Source organism: Schistocerca piceifrons, chromosome 8 (genome assembly GCF_021461385.2).
Source record: "Schistocerca piceifrons isolate TAMUIC-IGC-003096 chromosome 8, iqSchPice1.1, whole genome shotgun sequence".
Classification (NCBI taxonomy): domain Eukaryota; kingdom Metazoa; phylum Arthropoda; class Insecta; order Orthoptera; family Acrididae; genus Schistocerca; species Schistocerca piceifrons.
This window is the reverse complement of record NC_060145.1, coordinates 290,666,067-290,693,009: the sequence shown is the minus strand read 5'-3', so window position 1 is coordinate 290,693,009 and position 26,943 is coordinate 290,666,067. Positions and strand designations below refer to the sequence as shown.

At 43.5% G+C, this 26,943-nt stretch overlaps 1 protein-coding gene across 1 annotated transcript in view; it reads right to left on the bottom strand.

The window, feature by feature from the left end:
• LOC124711623 (glycine-rich cell wall structural protein-like) overlaps positions 1 to 16,043 on the bottom strand; it is a 57,931-nt gene extending 41,888 nt beyond the window's left edge. The window contains exon 1 of the mRNA XM_047241795.1: positions 15,996 to 16,043. Within this exon, the coding sequence (XP_047097751.1) occupies positions 15,996 to 16,019 (24 nt within the window). The 5' untranslated portion in view covers positions 16,020 to 16,043. The remainder of the gene's footprint in view (positions 1 to 15,995) is intronic.
• Between the last annotated feature and the right edge of the window lie 10,900 nt (positions 16,044 to 26,943).

Below are 26,943 nucleotides of genomic sequence, written 5' to 3'. Positions count from 1 at the left end.
TGGCGCAGGTCTCATTACATTCGACGTTACAGTGGGCGACCAGCGCGTCGGATGGGGATGAAATGATGATGAATACAGCACAACACCCAGGCCCTGAGCGGAGAAAATCCCCGACCTAGCCGAGAATCGAAGCCGGGCCCGTAGGACGGCAATCCGTCAGGCTTTTTTTTTTTGTTTTTTTCGTTGTTGATCGTTGGGCTTGTTCGTTGCGGACGTTACATGACATCCGTTGAAGTTCGTTTGTTGATCCTTCCACTCAGTTTTTTATTACAGAGGCCAACCAACTCTCAGACCGAACACGCTGAGGTACTGTGCCGACTGTAAAGAAGGTTTATAAACCTCACTAACCACTCAGCTATCGGGGCGGACAGTAGATGTAATAAAGGCGCAGGAATGACCAGATTTATATTAGATGCTCTGGCTCTCCAGTAAATCATAAACCTCTCACAGTCTAAAGCAAACGGTTTAGGATCGAAACAGAGTATTGGTCCATTATACCACTATAACAGGAAATTAATCTGCGAACGCAGATGACATTTTTAAAGGGAATTCCGTTGTCTGTTTTTGGTCCAACTCCGTAACTGATGGGTCAGCGTATCTGACTGCTATACTAAGAACCCGGGTTCAATACCCAGCACTGCCAGGGGCTTTCGTTGGTAGGAGGACCGGGACGTGATTCCTCAGAACCCGGGTTCAATACCCGGGACTGCCAGGGGCTTTTCGTTGGCGGGGGGACTGGGACGTGATGCATTGTCGTGAGGCCAACTGAGGAGCTCCCTGAATGAGAAGCAGCGGCTCCAAGGTCGGGGCGCTGACAGCGGGTGGGAGAGCGGTGTGGTGTGCTGTGCGCACGTTTCTCCACGCCGCATCCAAATGGCGCCATTGTCGATGGTCTTCAAGGACTGGTCGCGCAGTTAGTTCAGGTCTCTTGTTTATACCACCTCCTTTATCTTGAGGTCAGCATTGCGCCGGGTTTGTGTGTACTGCGGCTACGACGTATGCCTATGCAGCAGTTCATTGTTCAGTACAGTAGTGTTATTTCGGTCTAATAACACGAACAACGAAATTAAAGGAATATCTTTGTCGTGTTGATATCAGTCAAGAGTAGAGAACAATGAAAATAATCCCAATAGACATACTTCCAGAAACCAATGGCTTCACCGGTACGACGTTAGAAGATGTACAGTCATGCCAATGTTACAACACTTTTTAAGTTTATCTGCATCTGCATCGAAATACGTACTACGCAAGCGACGGTACATTGTATGGCGGAGTGTACCTCGTACAACTACTAGTCACTCGCAAGTGGAGGGAAGCGAAAACGACTATCTATATGCTTCCATATGAGACTTAATTTTTCTTATATTTTCTTCGTCGTCGTTACGAGAAATGGATGATAGCGGCAGTATAATCTTTCTATAATCAACCAATAATGTCGGATCTCTAAATTTCCTCAATAGTGCTTCGCGGAAAGAACGTCGTCCTCCAGCCCCGGGGATTCCCAATTGACTCCACGATATTTCCGTAGTACTTGGTACTGATCGAACCTACCGGTAACAACTCTAACAGCAAGCCTCTCAATTGATTCGATGTCTTCCTTTAATCCGACCTAGTGGCAATCCCAAACATTCGAGCAGTACTCAAGAATGAGATGCACTACGGTTCTATACGCCGTCTCCTTTATAAATGAGCTACACTTTCTCAAAACTCTCCACAAAACGAGATAGAACATTCGCCTTCCCGACTGACGTGCTCATTTCATTTCATATCCCTTTGCAATGTTACGCCTGGATATTTAATCAATGCGAATGTCAGACAGCACCCGCTAATACTGCATTCGAACATTGCAGGATTGTTTTCCTACTCATCTGCATTAGCTTAGATTTTATTTCATTTAAAATAAGCTGCCATGCATAAAACCAAATAAAATACAAATTCTCTCTAGGTCGTCCTGTATCCAACTACAGTCACTCAACGACGATTCTTCACCGTACACTAAAATATCTTCCACAAACAGTCCCATACTGTTGCTGACCCTACGCCAGATGGTTTATGTACGTAGGTAACTAGAGCGGTCCTGTCACACTTCGGTGGGGCGCCGCTGATGACGATACCCCTGTCCCTAATGAAACATCACAAGTGAGTCGTAAATTACAAAGTAATAAAATGCCCTCGTTTGATTTTATCAGCATTCCGGATACCTAACTAGTGGTAACTAACTTTTCGACAACAAGTCTAACTGTCGTGTCTCACCAATACCGTACTCTACCTGATCCGTGTCTTAACCTGTTGAACTTTTTCTTTATTGGGAGATTTAAAATCTTTGGTGTATTCCAAAACTTTTCAGAGGGTCGGTGAACTCTGGGAACACATTGTGGAGTTTATATTTGTTATTCTTCTGATGTGCTGTCCAATACAATAAGAGTTCTTCATACTCGGGAGGAACAGAGAGTTTTATCTCTTTCACCTCACTACAGGATCTGGAAGGAAAATTTACTCAAGTGAGGACTACGTAACATGAAGAGCGTTCTCAAACAGTGTCTGATAGTGCTAATGTAATAAGAAAAAACGGACAAGTATTTGCTCTCGTAAGGAATAAACCGGTTAAATCTGGGTGTTCTATACTATCACAGAAAGGTAACAGAGAATACCCTTGTAGTACAGAGCACAACATCGGCCGTAACTGTGTTTATTGCCTCAGACAGGGATCATAATTAAAAGCTTCCCTCCCTTCGGGGTCTTATGAACATTCTGTAGCCGGTAGGACACTGGATTTAAGGGGTACTCAAATAAGAATATATTTTACGTGACTCGATCAGTGTTCTGTTTTTGTCATACAAGGAAATGAGTTGTTCTATAACGCTGTTTTGAAGGCTATCCTGTTCAGTTTTCAGATAACGCCTTTTTTAACGAGCTACACCGTTGCCTCAAAGTGGCGCATTCTACAAGAACGTGACGCGTTATCAGCCTTAGGAAGACGTTGTAAGCTGCCTCGATGCTCGCCACACGTGAGATTTTTCGGCTGAGATAGAAGTATTCGACGCATTGGAGTGAATGAATGAAGAAACAAGCAGAAAATATGAAGCCAACTGCGGACATGGTTTCTGATGTCATTTGACCTGTAAGACAGGTTATATACTGTCTTTTGCCGCTATAATAATTCAAATATTTGGGCCTGGCATATGCCATTTACAGTAATTGGTTCTGTTCTCCGTAAATAGGGGCGGGTAGCCCATATGCTTCTGACGTCAACATGAAGACGGCACGGCAAGCGTTTGCATGGTATCCGACAGAATTAGCATACACGACGGTTAGAGTGTTGCAAATGCCATTATCAACAGCATACAAAGACTTGTGTAAGAAGTTGTGTGTATAGGCCAACGAGATGCAGGTGCTACAGGCATCAAACTCGATGGACAAACTTCAGCGAGAACAGTTTGTAGTGGATGTGCTAGCCGAGACTGATACAAACAATGACTTTCCGGAAATGATTTATTTGTGCAATAACTCAACTTCCCTTTGTATCCAGCAAACTGAATTGTCACAAAGTTCGTATATGGGGATTAGAGTGTCCTCGGCTTACACGTTGTGTGCAGTGTGTGTGGTGCAGAGTTAGGCACATATCATCAATCTATTCCAGCGAGAATAACATCAGCAGTGGTGTTTACGTGGACATGTTACAAGAGTTAGCGATGCCACAATTGGAACACTTGCAACAAGAAGATACGGCGCCTCCATGATGCCCGTAACTTTTGGATGAAAAGCTTTCTGTTAGGTGGATTGGACGAGGTGGCCCTGTTCAGTACACGATCGCCTGGCATCGCATCACCACACTTATTCCTATGGTGTTTTGTAAAGTATCAAGTGTACCGATCAAGGTTACCGGCTTATAGGACTTGAATATACATATTCGCAATATATTTTAACATGCCACCGTGGAGAGAAATTGAGTGTTGGTAGCGGTGCACGCACTTACGTGTATGAATGAGGAATCAAAATTTATGGGTTACCTAGCCGTATGTTGAAAGCCAATTGTTATCGTCTGGTATAATCTTAAAGTTACTGGAGTCCTAAATTGGTAGTATAATTCGTGAACACTCTGTATAACTTCTACATCCTTTTATGGGTAGGGAAGTGACGGTCGCGAGATTGTGTGCTACCCATATTTGCAACTATTGGCAGCTTTCGCCGGCCGGGGTGGACGAGCGGTTGTAGGCGCTACAGTCTGGAACCGCGCGACTGCTACGGTCGCAGGTTCGAAGCCTGCCTCGGGCATGGACGTGTGTGATGTCCTTAGGTTAGTTAGGTTTAAGTAGTTCTAAGTTCTAGGCGACTGATGACCTCACAAGTTAAGTCCCATAGTGCTCAGAGCCATTTGAACCATTTTAGCAGCTTTCGTAAGCCAGTCAGTGTCTTTGCGGTGGCGAACGCGTCGCTTAGTTGGCCAGTTTGTCTTGCCGCTGGTGTGGTCCACTGTGATGTCGAATCTGGTGCCTGAGTTGAATTAGTTGTTGTGCCTAGAACTGCAGGCTCCATGCAGGAGAAGGCGCTAATCGTAACGTGTCGTTTCCCATGCACATTGATAAGCCCTGAAAGGCACTTTTGCTGCTGAGAATCAACAGACGAACTTCTTCCGTTGGGCCAGTATGTAACACAGAAAGACCGCATTCCGTGGATACGAAACGAGTGCGACCTTACTCTATACGAAGTGGCGTAACGGTTAATTCAGCTTCATGTCTTCAGAAGTAACAAGTCGCTATTTCTACTGATGTGAGCGTCACACGACCTTCGGTGAGTGCCGATTACGTTCCATTGCTTTCACTCCGTGTGCAAAAGATATTCCGTGTACTGGTTAATGCGTAATATCCTGCCAGAAGACAAGTCGTTAACGATGTAGTAACGACTGAAACTGGACGCTTATAACGGGTGCAGGAAAATGTGTTACAGAAAGGAAAAGAGCACTTTGGTCTGGGTAAAAGGAGGGGAGGGCGGCACGTAGTCAATGACCTTGTACAAGGAACGATTCCTTCACTTGCACGTACTGTTTTAGGTCAGTAGTGGTATTGGGGGAAGTGCCAACAAAACGGTTATTCACGTGGGCATGTAGAATATATGAGACTGGCGGTATCCCATCAGACTTTGGGTAAACATCATGCACACAACTCCCAAGATTGCACGAGCTGACAAGTGTGAGAATCATCGCACAGCCAGTGTAATAGCTCAAGCATCCAAATTGCTGACAAGAATAATGGAAAAGAATACTGAGGATCTATTGGGTGACGATCAGTTTAAGGAAGGTAAAGGCACCAGAGAGCCAATTCTGACGTTGCAGTTGATAATCGAATCAAGACTGAAGAAAAATGAAGACACGTCATAGGATTCGTTAACACGGAAAAAACGTTCGTCAGTGTAAAATGGTGCAACATGTTCAAAAGCCTGAGAAAATAAGGGTAAGCTACTGGAAAAGACTGGCAATATCCATTATGTACAAGAACCGAGAGGGGATAATAAAAGTGGAAGACCAAGCACGAAGTGCTTGGATTGACAAGGATGTAAGGCAGGGATGAATTCTTTCGCCTCTACTGTTCAATCTATACGTCGAAGAAGCAGTTATGGAAGTAAAATAGAGACTGAAGAGTGGGATTAAAATTCAGTGTGAAAGGATATCAATGTTAAGAATTGCTGGTGACATTGTTACAGAATTTAGAGTGAGAGTAAATCGAAGAAAGATGAAAGTAATGAGAAGTAGCTGAAATGACAACAGTGAGAAACTTAACATCATAATTGTTGGTCACAAAGTAGAAGAAGTTACGGAATTGAGGCAGCAAAGTGACTCATAACGGACGGAACAAAGAGGACATAAAAAGCAGACTAGCACTGGCAAAAAAGACATTCTCGGCCAAGGTAAGTCTACTAGCATCAAATATAGGTCTTAATTTGAGGAATAAATTTCTGAGAATGTGCGTTTGCAGAAGAATTGTATGGCAGTGAGACATGGACTGCGGGAAAACCGGAACAGATGAGAATATAAGCATTGGAGATGTGATGCTAAGAAGAATGTTGAAAATTACGTGGGCTGATAAGGTAAGGAATGACGAGGTTCTCCGTAAAATCGGCGAGGAAAGGAATATTTGGAAAACACTGGCAAGAAGAAGGAGAAGGGACAAGATGGTCGGATATCTGTTTAGACATTGGGTCATAGCTTCCATGGTACTGGAGGAAAATGTGGAGGATAAAAACTGTAGAGGAAGACAGAGATTGCGATACATCCAGTAAGTAACTGATTACGTAGGTTGCAAGTGCTGCTCTGAGATGAAAAGGTTGGCACAGGAGAGGAATTCGTGACGGGCCGCATCAAGCGTCAGAATACTGATGACTGAAAAAAAAAGGCTTTCTAATGTAGAGAGAAAGGACTTGATTTTCGATCACGACATTCGAGATCTCAATATATTGTTGCGTGTTGATTTTTCTCTTTGGTTAGTCATTATAGCACCTTCAAAGTGAAGGTTTATTCCTGGATTCTCTTCGAAGGAACCATCCTGATGCTGACAAGTAATTTAAAGAAACTACGGGACCCTTAAATTATAATGTCTGGATGGGCAGCTAAATCTCCTTCGTTCCAATAAGAGTACCTTGTCCCGGTCAGGGGTAAATATCTTATTTGAGTTGTTAGGCATGAGAATTATTATATATTTTTTTATTGTCACAATACCATCCCAAGAGAATGGGTGCACACTGAAGAAACGATGACAATAAACAAAGAGTTAGCAGGCAAAACAGAGTTACAATAACATTACCACTGTAATGTTATTTTATCGGAAGATGGGCTAGTGGCGCGAACATAGACCGCGCTAAATAAACATTTTGTAACAGGTATAATTTTTAAAAAGAAATGATCTGTAAGATAGACGTTAATGAATTGAGAAGCATATGTTAAGAACACAAATTTATCTAAACTGGTACATAAAACTAAAAACCTGGTTTTTACATGTAAACACCAAACTCTGAATAAACTGTCGTTAACAGTAAAGTAATATATATGTCAATGTAGACTTAGACACCGACGTTTCGTCGCCGAATTTGAGCGCTACCACCCGGAAGGAAGCCCGAGAAGATTTCGTTAATAGAGTAATAGAACAAGTCAAATATCTTTTCCGTGAAACAATGTATGATTATCACGAAGGTATATATATAAAATTTACAAAATTCTGTAATATTTCCTAGAAATTAGCAGACATCTGAAAAATAAAACACATAAACTTACGACATTAAAGTTTTAGAAGACTGCTACTCTACCAACGCCATTAGATGGTAGAAAGGAAGAAAGAAATTCAATAGAGAGAACGCAAATGTGGTTTCTGAGAAATCTAAAGTGATGGAAAAGACCACATAAGATTAGAATTTTCTGAAAATGATGGACTATTGAAGATGTCATATTAGTCGAACGCAGTTTAGCCATTAGGCAATTCACATTATCATTTGACTGCAATAAACTTTACTGCTATACGTCGCCCTTCTTCAAAAGATTTCTATTTCTATTTCCCTTTCATCACATTTACATTTTAATGTGGACTATGCCGTTCTATTATGATATTAGCCAAGCGTATTTGAATTCGGTCGATGCCTGCCGGCATCCATACTTGGTGACGTCTCCAAACATTGGAACAGTACTCTAGAACCGGTCACACTAGCGTCTTGTAAACAATTTTCTTACTAATCTACTATTCTCTCCAAGAACCCTTACAACAAATCTAAGTTTTCCATTCGCATTTCCTATCAAAGATTTTACGCGTTCGCCCCGTTTTTTACCGCTTCTTAACACACACATCAAAAAAACTCCTGAAGATAGACGTTGACTGTGGATATTGTATCACAAGCACAGTCCCTTTGACTGTTGTCAGATGCCACTAAACCCTCCCAAACATGTAAACAACCATGCTTGAGCAGCGCCTATTAGACGGAGGGGGTCCGACAGCCGATGAGTTCCAGTCATTCCACCAGGAAGGAGGCACACGGCTCGTGTTGTTTAGTTCAACCATGCCTAGGCGGTCAATACCGCGGTTCGATCGCGGCCGCATTGTTACTTTGTGGCAGGAAGGGCTCTCAACAAAGGAAGTGTTCAGGCATCTCAGAGTCAACCAAAGCGATGTTGTTCGGACATGGAGGAGATACAGAGAGACAGGTACTGTCGATGACATGCCTCGCTCAGGGCGCCCAAGTGCTACTGCTGCAGTGGATTACCGCTAACTACGGATTACGGCTCGGCGGAACCCTGACAGCAACGCCACCGTGTTGAATAATGCTTTTCGTGCAGCCACAGGACATCTCGTTACGACTCAAACTGCGCGCAATAGGCTGCATGATGCGCAACTACACTCCCGACGTCCATGGTGAGGTCCATCTTTGCAACCACAACACCATGCAGCGCGGTACAGATGGGCTCAACAACATGCCGAATGGACCTATCAGTATTGGCATCACGTTGTCTTCATTGATGAGTGTCGCATATGCCTTCAACTAGACAATCGTGAGAGACGTGTTTGGAGGCAACCCGGTTAAGCTGAACGCCTTAGACATACTGCCCATCGAGTGCAGGTGGAGGTTCCCTGCTGTTTCGTGGTGGCATTATGTAGGACCGACGTACGCCGCTGGTGGTCATGGAAAGCGCCGTAACGGCTGTACGATACGTGAATGCCATCCTCCGACCGATAGTGCAACCATATCTGCAGCATATTGGCGAGGCATTCGTCTTCATGGACGACGATTCGCGCCCCCATCGTGCACATCTTGTGAAAGACTTCCTACAGGATAACGACATCGCTCGACTAGAGTGGCCAGCATGTTCTCCAGACATGAATCATATCGAACATGCCTGGGATGGATTGAAAAGGGCTGTTTATGGACGATGTGACCCACCAACCACTCTGAGCGATCTATGTCGAATCGCCGTTGAGGAGTGGGACAATCAGGACCAACAGTGCTTTGATGAACCTGTGGATAGTATGCCACGACGAATACGGGCATGCATCAATGCAAGAGGACGTGCTACTGGATATTAGAGGTACCGCTGTGTACAACAATCTGGACCACCACCTCTGAAGGTCTCGCTGTATGGTGGTACAGCATGCAATGTGTGGTTTTCAAGAGCAATAAAAAGGATGGAAATGATGTTTTTGTTGATCTCTATTCCAATTTTCTGTACAAGTTCCGGAACACTAGAATCAGAGGTGATGAAAAACTTTTTGGATGTGTGTTTTACCGACACTGTCTGCTCAAAAGTATCCACCATCCCCATGTATCAGGGAATTGACTACTAGATGTGACGAGAAGTGGGCCCGCCAGTATAAAAGGAGGCGACGAGTATTGCTTGTCAGTACAGAAGCAGTGAAAACAGAGTGGATCGATCAGGAGAACTCTGTGACTTCGAACGTGGACTAGTCACTAGTCATACGAGTAGCAGATCAATCAGGGAAATTTCACCCCTTCTAGAAGTGTTTCAATCGACTGTTGGTGATGTAGTTGTGAAATGAATCACAGGTAAACGATGATCAGGCGGACCTCTTATGCTGACGGCCAGGGACGTTCGAGTATTGCAAAGGGTGGTTTTAAAAGTCCCACGAAATCAGCGGAGGGAATAACTCGCGAGTTCCGAAGTGCTGCCAGCAGAACAGGTAGCTAAACAGAACGGGGTGAAATAGTAGAGCAGCTCGTACTAAGCCACACATTTCTGTAATCAATGCTAAGCGATGGTTGAAGTGGTGTAAAGAGCGACGCGGTGGATGACTGGAAACGAGTGATTTGAAGTAAAAGAATCATGCTATACCCTGTGACAATCCGATTTAAGGGTTTGGATTTGGCGAATGCCTGGAAAACGTTGCCTCTCATGTGTAGTGCCAACAGTGAAGTATGGAGAAGGTAGTGTCAGAAAACGGGTATGGTGTTCGTGGTTGGGGTGTCCTTCTCTCACGGCACTTACGAAAACACTAAATGCGGAAGGAGATGAACACATTTTACAACATCGTGTACTACGAAGAGTAGAGGAATATTTCAGAGGCGACTACTGTTTGTATTGGCATGACAGTGCATCCTATCATAAAGCATCACATGTGAGGCAGTGGTTTCTCCACAATAAGTCCTGAAATAGACTACCTACAGTGCCGACCCAAAACCAATGGAACAGCTCTGGGATGAGCTAGAACCCGCGACTTCACTACAGACCCCATCGGCCAACATCATTAGCTCCTCAGGGTTCGACTCTGCCATTCCCCCAGATACATTCAGGCACCTTGTTGAATGTGCCCTCAGCAGCATTAAAGCCGTCATAACGGCACTGTGTGAACACATGCCAAACTGATCTCCACTAACAGCTGTTCGGATATTTGTGATTAGATAGTGTATAAATATTGAAACATTATCACGCGCTCGGGATGTTCAGCACAGGCAGGGTTGCTGTAGAACTTGGTTCTTTCCTGCCAAATCCCAGCCATTTGGGAATGAGGACAGGAAAACGCATTAGGGGATGTTTGTCAAAGGATTTCCAGCTCTGGCATACACCTCGTGACTAAGGAAAACTACGTAAAAATTTGATAAAAAACGGAAGATGTGACCCAGTTTTAAAATGTTCGGTGACAATATCTTTCATCGCCTCATCTGCCCCCCCCCCCACACACACACACACAAAAATTAAAATGGTGTGTGTGTGTGTGTGTGTGTGTGAGTGAGTTGCGCTCGTGTCTTTAAGTGTGTGTGTGTAGAGTAAAGGATGCCAGATCAGTGTACCACTTAAAGCGCCTGCGAGTTCTTGGCACCCAGATCTGTTATCGAATTGAGAGTCGTAAATTACTCCTCACATGACCTCAACGGGATAAATCTGAAGGTGAAGAGACTAAAAGGGTTTTAACTGTGTTGTCAGTCGTTTCTTTTTCACAACTGCGACACACCCTCTGTGTTGTGGTAAACTGGTATTCGCAGTATCAACAAGTAAAATATTTCTCGTAGTTGAAGACTGATTTGAACTTCGCAACTAATGAAGCATGTACATTTTTGCCTTCCTATCACTTTTCAACGGACTTAGCCAGTCATTTACAGGGGGATCCACAGTTCCAAGTGAACTCGCAACATCGCTGCAGTTAGGCAATTTGCGCATTAACGAAGCGTGCCAGATGTGAAGGAAACGATAAATTACATAAAAAATTCTTGGCTCAGTTTAAGTTAGAATCTCTCGCGATGTAACCTGTAAAATTATGCTGACAGACAATGTCAGACAGTGACTAAAAGTAAAGTGTACTGAGGATTGGATCTTGAAACTGGTGGCAGCTGATGAGTAGCTGAACTTGAGATAACGCTCAGCTTGTAATGGGGATATCATGGGCGTAACCAGGTAACTGGCGCCCAGGGAAATCTTCTATTTTGCGCCTCCCCCTCCCCCTCCTGACCCCCTCCTCTGCCGATAATTCTCGATCCTCATCACTGATTAGCCTGTTTGTTCATTTACTGGGATCAACACAATTTTCATTTAAGTAAAACGTCAACATTTCAGTAACTCTTTTATCTGTGATATAATTAAAAACATACAATAGAATCGACAGTCGCATTATAGCAATAATAACGCGATACCTTTTACATTTTTTCGTCGCTGATCGGTAGAAAACCCTAACAAACACTTCTGAATCGTTTGCTCACTGAGAGTAACGAAAGTAGCCGAAAGGAAGAAATAAGGTTTCCTTAATAGGGAGAGGCAGGTCTGATGGAACAGTTATTCAATACAGTCAACTTCGAGTCTCCTCTTGTTTTCCTTTCACATATCTCCACCCTCTTCCCATTTTAAGGGCCTCCAGCCTTTCCCTTCATATCATTATCTCGCCTCCTTCTTTACCCTCCCTCTTCCCCTTTTACCTTTTCTCTTTTTTTTCGCCCGTCATAAAACTGCGCCTCCAAGGAAAGGTCGCTCAGGGTGCTCGCCCTCGCTGCCATGCCCCTCTTACGTCATTGGTTGAACTGTCTTGATATTGAGATTAACATGATGTATTTTTATGAATCAACGGACATCAGAAAAAATGAGACACTGGAATAGCTCGTTTCATTCGACAATGGAGACTTTTATTTTAGGCGACTGAGGAGACGCGTAATAAACGACTGAAACAAAATATACTTCGGAATACTTATGTTATAAATTTAGGCGACAACTATATAAACAAATATGATGTCAAACAAACAAATAGGCGAAAAGATACGGCATTGCGTGATTAAATCACATAACATTGCAGTTAGTTGGAATCGACAAATAACAAGTGGTATTCATCCGGCACAAAATCAAGCTGAAACAAAAATGGTTCAAATGGCTCTAAGCAATATGGGACTTAACATCTGAGGCCATCAGTCCCCCAGAACTTAGAACTACTTAAACCCAACTAACCTAAGGACATCACACACATCCACGCCCGAGGCAGGATTCGAACCTGCGACCATAGCAGCCGCGTGGTTGCGGACTGAAGCGCCTAGATCCGCTCGACCACAGCGGCCGGCCAAATGAAACGATGAAATAAATCTGCTCATTATCAAGGTAGGTGTAGCACTGAGATTCAATGGGAGAGCAATAATAAACTGAACTGATTTAGAAGGCGATCCTTTGCAAAACCTATGTCGCTTTCGAAGTAGAAATAAAGGTAGAGACATAGGGTATTCGGAGAAGAGAAGCACAGAACGTCACTGTTTCATCTAATCGGCATGAATGCATCACAAATGCGCTGAACAATCTCCAGTGGGGGACTACTTAAGAGAGACATAAACATTTACTCTTAAAAGGCCCAGAATGAATATACCAGAACCAATCAACAAACATATTTCCTTTTACAGTGTGTGATGTTCGCGACAGTAAAAGGAGAGAAATTCGAACTTATACACAGCGGTATAGACAGTCTATCTTCTTGCGCACCGTGTGCAAATGGAATAGGAAAGTGTGTGTATGTGTGTGTATGTGTGTGTGTGTGTGTGTGTGTGTGTGTGTGTGTGTGTGCGTGAGCGTGAGGGGAGGGAGGGGAAGACGGCTTGTGGAATACCAATGTAGATGTATAAAACTGATCTCTAGTATTAACTGTCGATAAGTGACGAAGATAATAACTGAGAAATTAGTGAAACGAAATATACTCCTGTTTAATGATTTGAACAAGTGCGAGTTAGTTTTGACAATGGCTTAGACTACTTAGTTGTCGAGAATGTTAATTTAATGGTTTGACACTAATTTCAGGTGCGGGTATCACTATTACTGATGAAGTATCACCTGCTATTTTACTTTGAATTGTTCAGTTGACGTCACTGTAGAAGTACACTTTCCTACAGCCAACATTTCTCAAAGTCTTTACCTTTTCTAACGATCAAAGTTTTGTATCATTTTCCCTTTATTGTACTAGGCGAGTATAAAGTTTTTGCCTGGTTAGAAAAATTTATTTTTAAAGGTCTATGCTAGATACAGCAACGCGGTTTATTGCAAATGGAAGCTTAACTGATAAAGTTTTTATGCACAGACTTCTACACGTGCACGTTTTACCTCAGATGTAGGAATTTCAACCATGGTTAGTGCTTCAATAAGACGGTTCACCGCCACGCTGCGGGTTATCTGTTCTCCAGTTGTTGGGTGAAACACTTCCGTACAGGTGGAATGTTAGAGACAGTCCAACGTCGTGGCCACCACGTTCGCTAGGTTTTTTTTTTTTTTTTTTTTTAATTTGGGATTACATTAAGGTTAAAAGTGTACAGTTCACCAGTACCTGATGTGCAAACTTTTACAGTACTGACACAAGACAATGTAGAGGTGGTGACGAAACAGATGTTCGCAAAGACAAGTAGAGAAACTCAGTATCGCTTAGACCTTCTAAATACAACAAAAGAGGCATATTTGGAAATGTATCTATTAAATCTTTACGAGTTAATCTAATATTTGTACTAAACCGCATAGCTGTATCTAGTTTAGTTCCTTAGAAATATATATATATATATATATATATATATATATATATATATATATATATATATATTTTATAATTAGGGGAAGACTGCCTACTCGCCCTGTACAATAGCGTATAACCAAAGATGTTGACAGTTAACTCTGTTGCGTATAAAAGCAAAGAGTCAACAGCCATAGATAGAGTAACAGTGTCTATGGAGTTAGCTTAGCGTACTGTGCTTGTAGCCAACAAGAAATAGAAATAGTCACGTAATGTTGGTATGTCGCTGTTGCTTACATTTTGCTCTAAGATCGTAACTTGATTGTTACACGTGTTTACCCTGTATCCACTCATTTACAGTCAGTTATTTACTAGGAACAGAAAGAGCACCGAAGTTTTGCTGCTACGGATACATATCGAAATTCGTAGGTAAGCATCACAAACGTCTAGTTACATTTTTCACACTAGTAAGAGGCGCCTTACGCGTTGATTAATATCGAGACAATGTAATGAAATCATAGCACCGTGGACCTAACCGATGTGTCAGTACGTCAGTATACTTACAAGTGTTGGATAAATTCTGTAATATGGGAGTGTGCTGCCAGTCAACCGTTTGAACCTACAAACATTTGGAGCAGTTTTGACCTGCAGATAACATTTGTATATGACAGTCTGAGTAATTACTTCCACACTGTATAGATCTTCAAACCGCTGCGCTCGTTTTACGGTGTCACAACAGGGAACAACAAAACTAGTACCTATGATATGGAGAATTTGTGCGTGCAGTTGTCATTTTAGTTTCGTCAAGGATAAACGTAGATTAAATATATGGCACAAAAAAGTAAAGACTGGGAAGAATGTTGTCTCTACAAATATTTTAGTGTGTAGTAAGTCGAAATTGCAACAGTTGTCATTTTAGTTTGGTCAAGGATAAACGTAGATTAAATATATGGCACAAAAAAGTAAAAACGGGGAAGAATGTTGTCTCTACAAATATTTTAGTGTGTCGTAAGTCGAAATTGCAAGTTCAATGTAATTCGGGTCACTTTCACTTTTTCGTACTAGGAACACGTTTCGCAATACCGCCACCGCATACTTTAAGATAGGGGCGTGGTAATGCGATCAAATGCTACAAAAACCTTAAAAGTAGCGATGGTTATCCCTCATTTTCTTGTAAAAAAAAAAAGAAAAAAAAGGAGGCTGAATACGAGCGGTGATGCTGCAAACAATGGAAGGGATTTTGCATTTATCTACTCAAAGTTTTAAGCTAAGTTCATTCCAGATTTTGATTGCAAATTATCAACACGTCTTCGAATCGCGTGTACAGAACCCACGGTACTTTTCAACGGGAACTATGCGCACTACAGATGTGATCGCACTCAAAATCTGCAGAGCCTTCGCGGACAAACGTTAGGCCGTACAATAGTCACACGAGTTTTAGAGTCGATGTATGTTGGCGACAAAAATTCTGCTCCGCGCAACTGAATGCTCATTCCGTAGATATTTCTACTCTATGTACAAAAGCAGAGCTTCATCGCGAGTGTCTACGACATTTCACATATTGGTACAACCACAGTACAAGAGGCACTGATAGAATACTTGCTGTGGCTTTTTCTATGCATAGCACTTAATCTCTGTTCGGTTGCCGCCTTTTTGCTTCTGTGCACAGCATTATTTTGTAGGACCAACTTTGTTTGTTATTAATTATACAATGAAATTGCTTAATAGCTCGAAAAGTAGATCGTACGAAAATAAAAGTTTAGTGTATCGTAGTCTACAGAAATGTTTAAGTTTGTATGATTACTTTGTATTTTTAAATGGCGACTGATTGTTAAATTTCGTCTCTCTCTGGTTGCAAAATTAGTTTAATAATGGGTGAAATTATTTCGGCGTGTTTGGAAAAATCAGGGAATCATCGAGAAATAAGGACAAAAAAATTGGCTCTTCCACAACTCTACCCATCCCCTCGCCCCGCCTTCCCCCCCGATGAAGAAGCATAGTTGAGTGAGAGATAGCCGAAGTATGCTGTCACGCCTGCGTCGGCCCACGTACCTTGTGCAAGTGGTTGCGCTCCATGTCTGCGAGTGAGTGTTACGCCGGGCGCCGCCGGCAGGCCGGTATATATACGCTCGTAGGCGGCCAGGTACGCGTGACGTAACGTCTGGGAGGCGCCCCACCTCCTCCGAAGAAAGGGAAAACCTACCGGGCCGAACTCGTTGTCTGCCGCCGTCGCCTCCTCCGTAAATCCAAATCGCTCCAGAAGGGAGGGCGCAAGTCATTGCTCGCAGTTAGGCTTTCGTTTTCCACTCGCTCTTCCCACGTGGACGCCTCACTCGCTGTCAGGGGGCAGCAATTTCTCAGACACCGGCGCTCGGGTTTGATGGGCGGCACTGGCGTTCCCCTCGAAGGCGGTCAAGGTTGACCCTCTCCGCCTTAGGACGTGCGTTTCTCGGGAAACATAACAATGCACCGTGGAAGTGCTGCGTCAGGGCAGCGGCTGAAGCAGAAGCGATGGTCTTCACTTCCGTAGTATGGCCGTTCCAGAGCACTGCGTGCTAGTTTACTGTGTTTCGACACTTTTCGCGCTTGCAAGTGTTCGTGTTCCAGCAAAGAGCGAGAGAGAGAGAGAGAGGCATATTCAGAAAGACAAGCGACCGACCAAATTACAGAAGTTGTCGATTTTCGGTCAATAGTCCTGTTTAAGTACTTTTTAGGTGCTGATTTCAAAGTTCTGTGAACGTTCTTGTAATAGCAAAAGAGACGGTAACACAAAATGACAACCAAAGAGTGGCTATTAAAATTTAACACGATGGTCAGAAACAGTCTGAAAAGCTTGTAAGGGTGTTGCACGAGAGTTTGTACTAAGATATAACTGTTAAAAAAAAATTCGACATGTTGCGACGTTTATGATTTGTTTACCATTGAATGTAGCCATCAGATCATCGCACGCGCAAATTCAAGCAGCTTGCCAGAAGCGGTGACGCCAAACATGTTCTTCGTTTCGTTTCCTCAAACCGAAAAGACGTAGCTTTTACTCACCTCGTTTAAATTTATCACATCCGATAAAAGCAAATTTTAACTGCTACTTAACATTTCAACAAATGATAAATCACGGACCCAGAGGTATCTGTGCATTAACGCATTTTAGCGAGTGCAAGTGCTTGCGTTTGCGCACACAACGATCTCATTGGCTAACTTTGACGCTAAATAACTCGGAAAAGAATCGACGTATCGAATTTTTTTTCATATCAATTATTTCTCAACACAGCCTCACGTGCAACACACTTACAAGCTTTTCAGACTGTTCCTTGACACACTTTATACACTGCCCGAAAAAATAAATACACCGAAGAGTCAATGCCTAATATAGGCATGCGTATTCAAATACAGAGATACGTAAACAGGCAGAATACGGCGCTGCGGCTGGCAACTCCTACGTAAGACAACAAAAGTCCGGCGCAGTTGTTAAATCGGCTACTGCTGCTACAATGGCAGGTTATCAGCATTTGAGTGAGTTTGAACGTGGTGTTATAGTCGGCGCAGGAGCGATAGGACACACCATCTCCGAGGTAGTGATGAAGTGGTGTTTTCCCGTACGACCATTTCACGAGTGTATCGTATCAGGAATCCGGTAAAACATCAAATCTCCGACATCGCTGCGGTCGGTAAAAGATCCGGCAAGAACGGGACCAACGACGACCGAGAGAATAGTTCAGTGTGACAGGAGTGCAACTCTTCCGCAGATTGCTGCAGATTTCAATTCTGGGCCGTCAACAAGGACCAGCGGGTGAAGTACTCAACGAAAAATCATCGATTTGGGCTTTCAGAGCCGAAGGCCCACTCGTGTACCCTTGTTGACTGCACGACACAAAGCATTACGCCTCGCCTGGGCCTGTCAGCACCGACATTGGACTATTGATGACTGGAAACATGTTCCCTGGTCGGACGAGTCTCGTTTCAGATTGTATGAAGCGGATGGACGTGTACGCGTATGAAGACAACCTCATGAATCCATGGATCCTGCGCCGGCCGTTGTGGCCTAGCGGTTCTAGGCGCTTAAGTCCGGAACCGCGCTGCTGCTACGGTCGCAGGTTCGAATCCTGCCTCGGGCATGGATGTGTGTGATGTCCTTAGGATAGTTAGGTTTAAGTAGTTCTAAGTATAGGGGACTGGTGACCTCAGATGTTAAGTCCCATAGTGCTTAGAGCCATTTGAACCATGGATCCTGCATGTCACCAGGAGACTGTTAAAGCTGGTGGAGGCTCTGCAATGGTGTGGGGTGTGTGCAGTTGGAGTGATATGGGACCCCTGATAGGTCTAGATACGACTGTGACAGGTGACACGTACGTAAGCATTCTGTCTGATCACTTGGATCCATTCATGTGCAATATAGCATTCCGACGGACTTGGGTGATTCCTGCAGGACAGTGCAACACCCCACACGTCTAGAATTGCTACAAAGTGGCTCCAGGAAAACTCTTCTGAGTTCAAACACTTCCACTGGACACCAAACTACCCAGACGTTAGCATTATTGATCATAACTGGGATGCCATGGAACGTGCTGTTCAGAAGAGATCTTACGGATTCGTGGTGTCAGTTCCCTGCAACACTATTTCAGACATTAGTCGAGTCTATGCCACGTCGTGCTGCAGCGCTTCTGCATGCTCGCGGGGGCCCTTCGCGATATTAGGCAGGTGTACCAGTTCTTTGCTTCTTCAGTGTAAGTAAATATATGTGAAGCATCCAAAGACTTGTCAGTCTAATTTGGCACACTTTCACACCATCGGCGGGGATGTAAATCATTAGAGTTACAAATCTCTGTGACAGATAGAACTACCAACAGACTGCGTAAGTTTTGTTTGTGTTTAGTGTTGTTATTACACGTGATAGGGTGTATAAACGAGCATGAACAATCTCAGATGTTGAGTGATGGCTTTGAAGGAGACGGCGATGCCGCGTACACGTGCAAGATACAATTATTAGCACCTCGTGGAGTTTGAGAGTGGCCTGATCATTGTTGTCTATTTGGCTTGCTGGTAGAATCGTGTAATATCCACATTTGTGGAGCATTCGTATGAGACAATGTCCCGGTGTTGGACGGCACTGGAACATGAGGGCAGGCATGCTGGTCGTTAAAGTCTTGCTAGACGAAGTCTAACCATCAGAACGGAGGATCGTCTTATTGCGCACCATACACATCGTAACCCGTTCACATCTGCGCCTGTAATCCGAGAACAAGTCATGGAATCCCTGCAACATTCTACGTCATGCCACAATGCTGATCAGAGTCTAGCAGCAGACGGACTAAAAAAAATGGTTCAAATGGCTCTGAGCACTATGGGACTCAACATCTTAGGTCATAAGTCCCCTAGAACTTAGAACTACTTAAACCTAACTAACCTAAGGATATCACACACACCCATGCCCGAGGCAGGATTCGAACCTGCGACCGTAGCAGTGCCGCGGTTCCGGACTGCAGCGCCAGAACCGCACGGCCATCGCGGCCAGCCTGACGGACTAAGGCTGCCGTTAACACCACGACACAGACGGCTTCGTTTGGAGTGGCACCGTGATCGGGAAACATGGACTATCGATGAATGGCGTCGTCGTGAGGTCACTCTTACAAGGTTTTTGAGATGCAGTGCGCTGTTCCTCCTGGCGTCGTGGTGTGGGAGGCCGGATGTGACTTCAGGTCAAGGCTGGTGGTGACTGAGGGAATTCTGTCGGTACATTGGCGCGCCACGGAATTCTATGTCCTCCTGTGTTACCTCTCTTGTGACAGTATCGTGGTGCCATTTTTCAACGGGGCAGATGCTCGTCCACTCAAGGCACGTGTCTCTGCGTGATGTTGAGGTACTTCTGTGACCACCAAGATCCTCAGACTAGTCTCCGATAAAACATGTGCGGGACCAGCCCGGACGTCAACTTCATCCCAGTGCCAGAATCTTGGATATCAACGGCAAAACAGCTGTGGTACAGCTTGCTTCAGGAGAGGATGCAACGGTTTTAAGACTCCTTCTCAAAGGAATCAGTGAATGTATCCAGGCTAGAGGAGAGGCTTACACTGGCAAGTTCTTTGCAAGGTTAAAGCTGTTTTGTAACCATTGAAATAACATCACACGCTCTCTCAACCTGTGAAGGATCATTTCTTTTCCTCCTCCTCTTCTGAGTCCTTCATCGTTTTTCTCAGGCAGTGTAGTCGCAGCTGTCACCAAGTCAATGGTCGGAAACACTCCTGCCTGTCACCATCATGCCATCCTCGTAATGTAGTTGGAACGAAGTTTCTCATCATGATATTATTTTATAAGCTACTCATGGTATTCTCGTCCGCCCCCATAGCTGAGTGGTCAGCGTGACGGATTGCCGTCCTTCGGGTCTGGGTTCGATTCACGGTTGGGTCGGGGATTTTCTCCGCTCAGGGAGTGGGTGTTGGGTTGTCTTCATCATCATTTCATCCCCATCCGGCGCGCAGGTCGTCCAATGTGGCGTCGACTGTAATAAGACCTGCACCAAGGCGGCCGGACCTGCCCCGTAAGGGGCCTCCCGGCCAATGACGCCAAATGCTCATTTCCAATTTTCGATGGTATTCTTGCCGTTTCAGATTGGTATAAAAATTCGAGCTTTGGTCCTCATCAGCAGCATCTGCTTTTTGTCATACTGCTAGAGTGAGTGTCGATATCTACGATGCTAATGGTGCTCAATAAGGTAAAGAGATGCTTCGACCAGTTGAGGACAGAATTGGTAGCAAGTTCCCTAAAATTAGGAATATCCCTTTGCAATACTGAAGCAACCCATTCAGCTCGTGAAGTTTTCGAACGTAGTGTGGGACAGCAACAAAACATTAAAAAATTATGATTTAGAAAATCCTGCAGTTGTTGACCACGGCTTCATGAATATTCGCAAAATTGTGTATGACGAAAAAAAAAAAAATCTTGACTTATACATCAGCCTCCAAGACTGCCATCAAGTAGGGTGTAGACTTCAGAATGTACTATAATATCTTTAAATGGGACAGCGGCTATCAACTTAGTGGTGCGTGTACCCGGGATAGGTCGATCTGTTTACAACAAATTACTGTAAACAGTACCTACCCAAAAATATGTAGGAGTAACCATCCGGAACGAAATAAAGTCTAATGGTCACATGAAACAAATTGTAGCAAAAGCAGATGTCAGGCTGAGATTCATAAGAAGAATCTTAAGGAAATGCATTTCATCCACGAAAGAAGTGGTTTACAAAACACTTGTTCTACATATGGGGGTATCCCTTGCGGAGGCTGCGTTAGCAGAACTTTTGAAGATCCACAGGAGAGCGGCGCATTTCGTTACTGAATCGTTTAATCGGCGCGAGAGCGTCACGGACATGTTCAATTAACTCTCTCGAGAGGCGTTACAAGAGAGATGTTGTTTGTCACAGAGAAGTCTGCTATGAAATTCTGAAACAGTATGTCCGTAGAAAAGTAGGGGAACATACGTCCTTCCACATACTTCTCGCGAAATGACTACAACGAGAAAATCCAAAAATTAAAGCTAAAACAGAGGTTTATGGCTAACCATTCTTCCAACATGTCATTCACGACTAGAATAGGAAAAAGGGGTTAGTTCAAATGGCTCTGAGCACTATGGGACTCAACTGCCGAGGTCATTAGTCCCCTAGAACTTAGAACTAGTTAAACCTAACTAACCTAAGGACACCACAAACATCCATGCCCGAGGCAGGATTCGAACCTGCGAGCGTAGCGGTCTCGCGGTTCCAGACTGCAGCGCCTTTAACCGCACGGCCACTTCGGCCGGCTGGAAAAAGGGGGTGAGGGTATATAGGTATCAGAAGTATCCTCTGTCGCATACCATAAGGTACCTTGCGGAGCATAGATGTGGCTGTAGATATATTGCGACGGTGGTTTGCAGAGGGATAAAGTATCCCATTCGCACTGACCAATATTGCCACCTCTCTATTCCGTTCTGATCGTCAGTCAATTTCTGAGGCAATACTCTGGAATAATGTTTGTAATTAATTATGTTTACTCTCTTCTTGCAATCCCCAATTACCCTGATATTAATTTCAGAAACAGTCAGTGATTTTTTGCCAGCATCTGCGGCAACATTTCTATGTTGTCTGTCGCTATGCTTATCGATAGTCAAGTCGAGTGGTGCGCATCATCAAAAGTTTCCTTTTCATACTGCCAATAATCATGTTTTATGATCACATCTCTTCTATACATCAGCAATTTGTAAGAGAAAGAAGGGCACAAAAGGTAAACCTGGGATTTGAGAAGACAGTCGCATTTGCATCAGAGAGCACATAATAGATGTGTGACGAGATAGACAGAACGCATCTGTCACAGGAAGACGATGATGTTGCTTCTTTGCCAATATCGAACAGAGACTCCAATTGGTTAAATCTGAACCAATCGTCGGTATTGTTTAGTCAGTGTGTGGTAGGATACGGTATTTCGCCGCAACATCTGTGTAGGATTAATGATTAAAAAAATCTGTGAGGAGGGAGGAGGGGAAATCCTCGCTGCCGTTGTGGAACATCGAATAAGAATAATAGTGTTCTGAAAAATCCTGATTTTATTCGCATTGACTGAAGTATTAATTTTGACTATTATGGTAGATAACTTCGATGTTGTTTACAGAAAAATTTACGGTGTTAGAAACAGCACTCTTGCCCAAAGTGCTGAAAAATTAATTAAATTTTTAAATTTTGGACATGTTTTCTGATTTCATTCTTACTTATTTATTTATTGCTTGGCGACAACAGCAAATATACTACTGACAATTAAAATTGCTGCACCACGAAGATGACGTGCTACAGACGCGAAATTTAACCAACAGGAAGAAGATGCTGTGATATGCAAATGATTAGCTTTTCAGAACACTCACACATGGTTGGCGCCGGAGGCGACACCTACAACGTGCTGACATGAGAAAAGTTTCCAACCGATTTCTCATACACAAACAGCAGTTGACCGGCGTTGCCTGGTGAAGCGTTGTTGTGATGCCTCGTGTAAGGAGTAGAAATGGGTACCATCACGCGTCCGACTTTGATAAAGGTCGGATTGTAGCCTATCGCGATTGCAGTTTATCGTATCGCGACATTGTTGCTCGCGTTGGTCGAGATCCAATGACTGTTAGCAGAATATGGAATCGGTGGGTTCAGGAGAGTAATACGGAACTCCGTGCTGGATCCCAACGGCGTCGTATCACTAGCAGTCGAGATGACAGGCATCTTATCCACATGGCGGTAACGGATCGTCCAGCCACATCTCGATCCCTGAGTCAACAGATGGGGACGTTTGCAAGACAACAACCATCTGCACGAACAGTTAGACGACGTTTGTAGCAGCATGGACTATCAGCTCGGAGACCATGGCTGCGGTTACCCTTGACGCTGCATCACAGACAGGAGCGCCTGCGATGGTGTACTCAACGACGAACCTGGGTGCACGAATGGCAAAACGTCATTTTTTCGGACGAATCCAGATTCTGTTTACAGCATCATGATGGTCGCATCCGTGTTTGGCGACATCGCGGTGAGTGCACGTTGGAAGCGTGTAGTCGTCATCGCCATACTGGCGTATCACACGGCGTGATGGTATAGGGTACCATTGGTTACACGTGCCGGTCACCTCTTGTTCGCACTGACGGCACTTTGAACAGTGGACGTTACATTTCAGATGTGTTACGACCCGTGGCTCTACCCTTCATTCGATTCCTGCGAAACCCTACATTTCATCAGGATAATGCACGACCGCATGTTGCAGGTCCTGTACGGGCCTTTCTGGATATAGAAAATGTTCGACTGCTGCCCTGGCCAGCACATTCTCCAGATCTCTCGCCAATTGAAAACGTCTGGTCAATGGTGGCCGAGCAACTGACTCGTCACAATACGCCAGTCATTACTCTTGATGAACTGTGGTATCGTGTTGAAGCTGTACCTGTACACGCCATCCAAGCTCTGTTTGACTCAATGGCCAGGCGTATCAAGGCCGTTATTACGGCCAGAGGTGGTTATTCTGGGTACTGATTTCTCACGATCTATACACTCAAACTGCGTGAAAATGTAAACACATGTCAGTTGTAGTATAATATATGTGTCCAATGAATACCCGTTTATCATCTGCATTTCTTCTTGGTGCAACAATTTTAATAGCCAGTAGTGTATTAAGAAATACATGTAGTCTGCAATTATACTTTTAAGGATTTAGACAGAAAAGTAATATGTTTAAATAAATTATGGAAATTAGTAATTCAATAATACTAAACAAAGAACATTTAAACTACAAAATTGAGACTGTGAATTAAAATATATACATTTAATCATCGATCATCATCTAATGAATGAATCCAGATGATAGGAAAGGGAGCAGCATTAATAATGTCTCCGAATGGGCCTGGATACTTTCTCGGAGGGCAGCCTCTAACAGCATGCTGAACAGTTGTTCCTGGGCTTCACAGTCGCAGCCTCGAGAGTTTCGGGGTCCCTACTCGCGGATCATAGCATTGCACCTGGCGTGACCGGTTCTTATCGTGTTCAGTCTTGTCCACTGACTTCCATTCAGATCAAATTCAGGTAGGCTGGAAGATGGATCTTAATCACCTTGATGTTTTATTGTTGCAGTATTCCACCACACTTCTTTAATGTCAAACTTCTCGTTGTTTCTTCCAATAGGCCACAGAGAAGTACGTGACATCCAGCGGTCTGGAGAAAGATAATTTTGAAACTGTAAGAATTGGAAGGACTTCGGGGTAGTCGGGGTGATGGAGCTTCCTCAAGTCTCGAATGATTGCTTTTTGGGGTCGCAGTTCAGGTGGTGGAATGTTACTGATGCTGTGCAGCTAAGGGATCGTATGGACTTATTGGAGCCGTAACAATTCTAACTGATTTATTCAGATGGGTGTCTAGTTTCCTTTCATGAGTCATAGTTACGCAAAACAGTTCCGCTCATGTGAAAGTATGTCAATGAATAAAGAACAAGAACAATAACTAGCTCAAAGTCGCAAGTAGTTTCACACTAAAGTAATGTAAAACGAAGTCAACCGAAAAGAAAAAACTATATACCGGAATTTAAATCACTTATAAGGAATCAGAACAACATTACAGTTTACTTCATTCTAAGATTGTGGAATTCTTTTTTTTCTTTTTATTTTCCTCTTTTTATTTATACTTGCTTTTTACTGTTCAAGAGTGCGGCTTTACTGGTAGACCATTCTTTGTCAGAAGAGGTGACACATATAACCCCATTTTCTCCATCTTCTAATTGAAATTCCACTACAGTTTTATCTAGAGAGGTGGGCTGTTGACTCTCAACTTCATTTATTCTTTCTGTAGCTTTAATTTTGCATGTTTCTTCAAAATTGAAGTGGGATCATCTTTCCTTATGCTCTTCATTTTCGATTATCTATGTAGTCTTCACTGATGCAGTGTTCATATACAGACGACTTTGTGTCAAAACTGCAATCAGTTCGCCGGCCGGAGTGGCTGAGCGGTTCTAGGCGCTTCAGTTTGGAACCGCGCGATCGCTACGCTCGCAGGTTCGAATCCTGTCTCGGGCATCGATGTGTGTGTCGTCCTTAGGTTAGTTAGGTTTAAGTAGTTCTACGTTCTAGGGGACTGATGACCTCAGATGTTAAGTCCCATAGTGCTCAGAGCCATTTGAACCATTTTGCAATCAGTTCTAGAGCCCCCATGTTTTGTGCGATGGTCACGTGCTGAACAGAGTTCTCACTCATTGTTATTGAATATAATGTTTGATTTTCTGCAGGCCATGGCTGAGACATCAAACAATAAATAGAAGAAATTCAGCAGCTCACGTGCGGCTTAAGACATTGCTGTAACAAGTATTGGACGTTATATCCAAATTATTGACACAAAATAATGATCAACACTGTCCATTAAATAATTTCCGGACATTTTAAAACCAAACACTATCAGTAAACTTGCCAGAAACTGAAATCGTCACAACAATAACTGTTTCTACTAGAACACAGAGTGTTCATGCTCCCAACCATTGACGCAATCAGACAATAGTGGATCCAATAATTTCAGTCCATAACGAAAATTTCATAGAGCAGTCATACCTGTCAAGTAGAGATGTTAAGAGTAGGTTGGACAAAGAGGCAATGAGAAGATTGTTGTATACATGCCGTCATCAGTAAATGCCCAAATAGGGGTACTTAAACACAACGTCCAAGAAGCGAGAACTAAGTAGAACATGTATTAGGACAAAAAACAAACAAAAAAAATTGAATAACTCACTAATCCATGTAAAATTTCGCAACATTTCGTCCGTCGCGGTTTTGTGACAGATGAAAACGCATTTATTTTCTTGGAAAGGTAGAGACCAGTACGAGTCTCGCAAAGGCTTCTAATCCCCACACACTTCGTCTGTCTTCATGCCTGAAGGAGTACTTTTCTCAGTATTGTTGCTATTCTGTACGTAAATATTACACATCTGAGAGTCGAACTGCATCTACTAGAGACTGGGTGACCAACTGTGGAAGTTTTATTACTTCAGAGTAAATTAAATTTTATTCTAAACTTCCATTAACATTTACTTTCACAAGTGTTTCAGCTTATCACATTATTTAAAAAAATAAATCAGTTCTCCCTGAATCCCTTCATGTATCTGAGAGATGCCTGCGACCATATTTGTAACACTTCATGTTTAATTCTCCACATACGAGGGTCGTCCACAAAGTAAGTTCCGTTTCTATTCCTATCCGCGGCAGCGCTACGATTGCAGTTCAGAGCAGGTGCGGCAATTAGTGTGACTCAAGGAGAAGACATGTATGCCTTTTTCAGATCACTGCTGCCGACGCGTGCTTTGTAGTGCTTCTTTATAATGTCAACCGTAATTGAAAATGTCGCCACGTGTGAAATCATATATGTGATTCGTTTTCTAAATGCAAAGAACGTTAAACGAAAGGAAATTCATCAGCAGATCTGTGAGGTTTAGGGACAAAATGCTATGAGTGATTCAATGGTTAGAAGATG